General features: G+C 37.1%; 1 protein-coding gene across 1 annotated transcript; it reads right to left on the bottom strand.

The window, feature by feature from the left end:
* Nucleotides 1–5,035: 5,035 nt before the first annotated feature.
* Nucleotides 5,036–6,271, bottom strand: LOC115985111 (F-box/kelch-repeat protein At3g06240-like). The gene has a single exon (XM_031108080.1). The coding sequence runs from the start codon at nt 6,269–6,271 to the stop codon at nt 5,036–5,038; it is 1,236 nt and encodes a 411-aa protein (XP_030963940.1).
* Between the last annotated feature and the right edge of the window lie 1,149 nt (nt 6,272–7,420).

Raw genomic sequence — 7,420 nt, 5'->3', positions numbered from 1 at the left:
GCGATTCCCCTTGTTGAGGACCCCGAGAGCACCAACACCGATCCCGCTCAGCCTCCCCCAGAAGGAACTGTCCTCCAGGGCATTGAAGATAGTTCTGTTCTGCCCTCCCCGGATGTGGCCGACATAGAATTGAAGGAGTAGAAACCTCGGCCAGCCTCCACATCTATTTTTAGTTGATCGCATAGTTTCTCTTTTATTTAGAAAACTTTATAATTTGTTTGTTGTTGAACCTATTGAACACGTATATGAAATTATTTTGTTACTCTTTCCTTTTGATTATATGCCATTTGCCTCGTCGATACTTACTATTGTTATGAACCTGATGACTTTGAACCAGTTACTTCAATAAGTACAAATAGTTATACATACGATATATTTGGAATCATGTTTCGAAATGCTTGCTCACCCGCACCCATAGGGCATTGAACTCATATCTGAACCTCCTTCGGTGGAGATATAGGCATCGTCCGAGATGTCCCATGCGTCGTTGGGACCAACTTGGCATCCAAGCTTCCTTTAAGTAGTTGGTTTCTCCATAGGTTTGAGTCCAAGGATCATGCAATATCTTGGTTCTGTCCAAAACTTAGATTTATTAAGTAGTTGGTTTCCCCATAGGTTTGAGTACGAGGACCATGCAATACCTTGGTTCTGTCCAAAACTTAGATTTATTAAGTAGTTAGTTTCCCCATAGGTTTGAGTCCGAGGACCATGCAATACCTTAGTTCTGTCCAAAACTTAGATTTATTAAGTATGGGGGGAATTAGCCCCTTGAGGGATTAGCCCCTCAACCAAGATGTGAGACGTTGATCTTCCGCGGAAAGCCCCTAGAATCGTCCGCGTTACCAACGCTTCTAAGTGCAGCCCCTAGTGGAACTCTACGTTAGGACACGCTAGCGGGCTGTTGGAAGTAATAGGAGGACTTCTCGCTCCACTGCCTGAGCCAACGCACAAGCCTTTCCTACAGACTGCGCCAATTGTGGGGACTCGATTCGTGAAGACCCCAAGATAATATTGGGCTCGTACGTAAAGAGGGCACAAACAATATCATTTGTAGAGCGTGGATTTGAAAGGCTAGGCCTTGGTCACCGGACGGTGGTTTGGGTTGGCTCCGGTCAGTGAATCTCGTCCGAGGAGTCTAGAGAGCTTTGTGCTCTTGTTATTCTCCTTACTTCTAGGACACCATGGCTGGGAGGACTGGATGTCCCCCCCCACCCCCCCATCCTTTTGGCGTACAAGTCTTCCTATTTATATCTCTTTTCGGTTGATCCTGACCCTCCACCTGTTTATCAGGCAGGATCCTATTCGTATGTCTGTCCCATCAGCCGCCTCCCCCTACTTTTTGTTAGTTGCTGTAATCGAAACCACCCTATTCAGGCATCTTCTCTCATTAATATGGCTGAGACATTTTTGAGCGCATTTAATGCAGTGGTGACGTATTTACCTTGATCCACCCCCACTCCGTATCCCCACATGGGTCCCATTCTACTCGCCTCTTCTTCTGGGTGCGTTTTGGGGGCCCTCTTCTACGTGATGTCATTCTCTCCTCTGAAGATTTGGAATGCCGAGGACAGGGTCATCCTCGGCCATGCCCCTAGGCTATTCGGCCTTTCCCTATTCGTCCTCGGCAAATTCCCTCCCCGGCACGGGCTTCGGGCCTTAGTAAAGCGTGGGCCGAGTCATAAGTTCTCTGGCCCCACAAAAATAATTGTATTACTATTTTTTTTTTTTACTAATAAGTATTACTATTTACTCAAAAAAAAAAAAAAATCATGTGTTTTATTTTTATTTTATTTTTTTTCATTTTAATCTCTGTTTTTTTTATAAGGAAACTCAAATAAATACATAACAATTTTTGATTGATGGGGCTAATGGCAAAACCAGAAATTTTTTCCAAGGAGACAAGGTGAACACAACAAAGTTTTTATGTATAAAAAAATGAGTAAAAAAAACTTTTATTTCACATATTAACTTTTAACTTTAAAAAGTTGTGTCTTACGCTTTTCATGACATTAATATCATTTATAATTGATTCTAAACTAAATTCTTTAGCAACTGCTTTTTCTATGTATATAGTTAAACAATCACTCAAGAATTCATTGTCCATTTTGCAAATATGCATCAATTGTAGATCGTTTCCCCTATAAATTATTCACTATATGTAAACATAAATATTGATTTTTATAATCTCAATAACTCAAATTGATAAAATATACAACTTTATAGCAATAATTTAATTTAATTGCTCAAGTCACTACTATCAATTAAGCAGATAATTAAAAATTAATATTCTCAAATTACAATAAATATAATCTATTAAGTACTAAAGTCCAAACCCACAACCTACAGTACTAGACCATCTTTTTTCTTTTTCTTTTTTGGTTTAATGAGATCAACTTTCTGATCATCACTTTCTCAAAAAAAAAAAAAAAAAAAAAAATTCTGATCACTTTCCTACTACAGGCGAAAAATTCAGATAACCTTAAAACATCAATAAACCAAATACCTTTACCCCCGAGCTGTGAAAAGTGATGCTCTACTTAAACGTTAACAGTATTAAAAGATTGCTTGTTGGAGGCAAGTTTAACCTAGAAGAGAAAATAAGATAGCAAAGGGATTTTCTTTATGTTACTCTTCAGTTCTGTAACTTCTGTCCCCTCTTTTGAATAAAAATGTCGCAAATAAGAGATCCACAACTACAACCAAAACTAATGAATCATTATCTCCAGGATGATGTCATACTCAACATCTTAACGAGGCTTCCTGTCAAATAACCCATAAGATTTAGGTGTATTTGCAAACCTTGTCACTCCTCAATCACCACCCTCAATTTCTTTTCTGCCCATTGTAATAAGACTAACAACATAGATCATGAATTATTCATGATCATGCATATCTCATACACATGCCTATTGCTATTACAAAGTGCAAGTATTTTTCATATCTTTCTAATAGGAAGTATGAAGAGATATTCTTGAAGTTGTGATGCAAGATACTGGTATGACAGAAATCAAAAGTCAATTGTAACATGTAAGAACAGAATCTGAAACCCCATTAACTTTAAGTGCTGCCACCAAAACTAAGGATAGAAATTCAGCGGGTAAAGGGGGCAAGTCACCCTGACTGATTGTAAAGGAGGCAAGTCACCTTGAGATTACTCAATCGTGGCACCATAAAATGATCTAGCCATGTTGGAAAAACAAGTTGTATCTGCAACAGTGCCCGATAACATTGCAACTAAGACCTATTCCAGTTAGTGAAGCTTCCTTCTAAGATTGAGTTGTGATGTAGAACACAAAATGCATATGTTGGAGCAAGAGTTCAAAGATATAGAAAAAAAAACTAATAAGCCTTTTTTTTAAAATTTTATTTTTAAAATCAAAGAGAACTAAAAAGCTAGTTTTATGTTTTCTTTTGGTTACTCCGGAAACAATGAAGAAAAAGAAATCAAACAGTAATGAATGAATTACTTTACTGAGGTTTGCACTAGGATATGCTAAACTCCTCGCTTGTTATTGTCACCTTCTTGGATAGCATTATTTTTCTGAAGTTGTCATTGATCTATTATTTATTTAAAGTTCACATTGAAGTATTAAGCAATTCAAAAAGCACGCTTGAAAGCTTACTAATCCAGATTGCATCTTGGCGGAGTGGGTCAGTATATTCAACAGCTTAGAATTTTGACTTGCTCCTTCACTTGCTTGCTCTACAACCTCGCTTTTGCCCAATGAAATTGTGTCAGGTCATTGCCGACATGGGGTCCAAGACTAGTTTCTTGTTTTTACCATGCTGATCTTAGACCTTTCAGATGTTGTTTCTAATCAAAGTTGACATAATCTTTCCTTGGGACCAAAACAAACTTAACAACCCCAAAAAAAAAAAAGGTTGATGATAACCTCCAATGATACTGATTTTGCTTAGATTTCTGAATAAATGAGGAAGAAAGATGGGTTTATTTAATTTTTCCCTTACGAAGTACAGCTTTTAAGCAATGGTGAGGAATGAGTACTGAAATTTTAAAGGAGTATGTACCATATGCCGTGGTGCAATCCATATAAAATGAATAATGAATCACACCTAATGAAGTATATGCATGTTTTTATAGGATGCATCCATAAACAAATTTATCTTCTGAATCAAAGCGGGTCAAATCATATCATGCCAAGAAAAAAAAAGGGCCTAGTCATGTGACATCCTTACAAGAAAAATCTTCTTCATAAAAATCAAAATTTTAGAAACAGTATCCACATTAGCATGAACTTTGAAGTTCAAAAAGAACTTTCCACACTAGATACTGTTAAATATTTTTATAAAATGACCACAGCAATGCTAATGGAAACGCAATGTATTAGCAGCTAAACACACTGATTCATTCTCAATACCATTGGCAATGAGCATGTGATTTAGCCACCAAAGCATGAGGGGAAACAATTGCAACTTCAAAATAGAGAAGGTGTTGACAATCCATGATCACAAAGCTTTAGATCCTTTTCAAACACTATATGTTATCTCAAATTTTTCTCTCAGGGGAATGAGAAAATGCAAACCCATGAGAAGAGATACAACAAGCTAAAACTGCAAAGCAGATGTACTGCAGCCACTAGCAAGATATATATCATTTTGATCAAGGAATAAAGCACAAGACCTTCGTTGGGCCAATGCTCACCGCGTTAGATCTTACACAGCCCATTTTCAACTTTCTCATCATAGGGCTTCTTTTCTTCCCTCTTCTTTGCTCCATTTTTATTTTATTTTTTTGGATTAAGTAAGATCTCTAAATCTAATAGTTTGCAACACAATCAGAGAGGCACAAAAAAAGTCGGAATTAAAATGTTATATGTTCTTTCATGAAATCACCAGGGTTGATATACATCTGAATTAAGTTCACCTACATCATATCAGTACATTTATGCCTACGGCAAAACAAAATGATACCAAAGGAAATAAAATGATAACAAAGTAAACAACATGAGAATGGCCTAAATCATATCACACTTACCTAACAAAATGCAATGATTATCACTAATGATTTCAGTTCTTATCCAGATAGCTCGGTTGCTCCATCAAGTAACACAAGGCTTTCCTTGAACGCAGTAACTATATTTGTAACATATCGTAGGATACCAAGGTCCTTCTCATGTAAAGTTTCAGGGTCTAGTGAAACAATCGCAGTGTCATGTGAAACAATCGTAGACTCATCGCAATTATGTATTTTTATTTCACCATCTTTAGATTCTTCCTTGACTTTCTTATCAAGTAGAAGTTCACCATGTTCAGTGCAACCATAGAAAATAATATCAGCATTTTCAAGCCGGATAGAAAAAAGTTTATTCCAAGATTCATCTACACCATAATCCTTCATTACCCAAATGAAGCAGTGCGCGTCTGACTGTAAGCCGTCATCGTTTTCTGGGTATCCACGTGAAATGAGAGCCAGATTTCCCTTGAACCCAAACAGATTGTGCACGATCAATTTATCTCCATCAGGGAGTGCCATCTCTCCGAATTTCTCATTATTGACATCCAATGACAAAATCATCATTGGATATAGGAATTCCACTTCACCTTCACTATGATTAGCAAACCAATGCAAAGCCCCACTAAAAAATAGTGGAAACGGATAAGGTTCGATATGGGAGACCACAACTTTGGATCTCAACGAGATTTCAACCTTTCTCCACGAGTCAGAGCTTAATGTGTAAACCTCAGCCACAACTGGAGTACCCCAAAGCTTTACAACTTTGTAGTCATTTGTCTTGGACTGATAACCAAATCCGATAGAAAACCAAAAATCTTGGCCATTAGAACACGAATCAGGCAATCTCTTAAATTTTCTAACGCTGGGGTTCCACAAATATATAGCATCACCAGTAGTGGAAAGCTTTCCACGTTGAGCGAGACACACTAAACCATTGCACGAACCGACCATTTCGGACATGTTTAAAGCAAAAACAGAGGGAACTGAATACTCAAAAAGCGAATCAAACGTGCGGTCACAACAAAGAACCTTACAGATCATTGGAATCTTAAAGGAATTATATTGAATACAGGTTTGTATGAGATAAGCATGATCATCATCATCGTTGTTGTTGACGATATTAAGGTGGGTGGAGATGAAATTAGGACTAGTGATTGAGGAGTCCCAGAGTTTGGAAACGCACTTGAATCTTATGAGGGATTTGACTGGTAACGTTGCCAAGATGTTCAGTACGACGTCGTGTGGGAGATGGTTCTTCCATCGTCGGAGGATCAAAGGTTGTGGACCAGGTTCCATTTTTCGGCGTATGAGAGATTTCAGTTTTTAGGCGTAAAGACTAAAGAGTAAAGATAAAGACTAAAAAGAGTAAAGGCACGAATCTGTTGGGTTTGGGTTAGGCTTGGGCTCGTTGATGTTTTTTTTACCAGCATTTTTGGGCCTCTGGAACAATGAAAGATCAGTAACAATGAAAGAGAGTGTTGAGCCTCTTTTATTATATATTCAAATTTATGTTCCACCATGTCATGTGTTTTATTTTTATTTGTTTCTTTCATTTTTATCTCTAGTTATGTTAAAAGCAAAGTCAAATGAATACATAACAATTTTTGATTGATGGGATCAGTGGCCGAACTAAAATTTTTTCCAAGAAGCCAATGTAAACACAATAAAGTAGAGAGTGATATTTTCTATCAATAACAAGTTGCCACGTCGGACCACTAAAGTTCATGTGGTACATTTGAAACGGCTAATTACAAGATGCCACATGCTACTTAGTCGGTTCCACTATCATTATTCAAAGGCCAATGGCAATATTCCAAGTGTCAAAGAATAAAGATTGTGAAGAAAACTTGAGAACCAATCAAATGTTAGCATGTGTTAATTTAAATTTTAACCAAAAAAAAAAGAGTTAATTTAAATGACATAAGCAATCTAATTAAAAGCTGAAATGTGTTATTTTAAATTAAACCTCTATGACTAATCAAATAATGTCATATGTCCCTTGGAGAACAAGAAATAAAGTCCCTCCATTTAAATTATGACACAGGTCATTAATGATAACCAATCACGTGTCATCACACCTCCCCAAAACTCATATAAATAGAGACCTCTCTCAATCTTATAGGGGGACATGCACACACATTCAGAAGTCTCAAAGTTCTACCGGAATTAAGTTCCAAAGCCTCCAAAAACTTTAACCTTCGAATCCTAACAACATTCGTAGAGAAATCATTCAAGTCATCTTCCTAAATCTCAAAGTGCATTGGAATCAAATCCAAAAGTGTTTAGAAACTTTAAAAGATTGCAATTTAGTGAAGATCTACGGATTCAAGCCTCCAAAACCTCGAAGAACTTCCACTACAATCTTCGAAGACAAAGAACACACGAAGAAAATTCAAAGAACACACGAAAAATGCGAAGAATGAAGGATTCCTAACAAACACATAG

The sequence above is a fragment of the Quercus lobata genome, chromosome 4 (genome assembly GCF_001633185.2).
Source record: "Quercus lobata isolate SW786 chromosome 4, ValleyOak3.0 Primary Assembly, whole genome shotgun sequence".
NCBI lineage: Eukaryota > Viridiplantae > Streptophyta > Magnoliopsida > Fagales > Fagaceae > Quercus > Quercus lobata.
The sequence above is the reverse complement of the archived record's forward strand: the minus strand, read 5'-3'. Positions and strand labels throughout refer to the sequence as shown.

What these genes read in the sequence shown, in the direction of transcription:
- LOC115985111 (XM_031108080.1), bottom strand. Translation starts at nt 6,271, where the DNA reads ATGGAACCTGGTCCACAACCTTTGATCCTCCGACGATGGAAGAACCAT.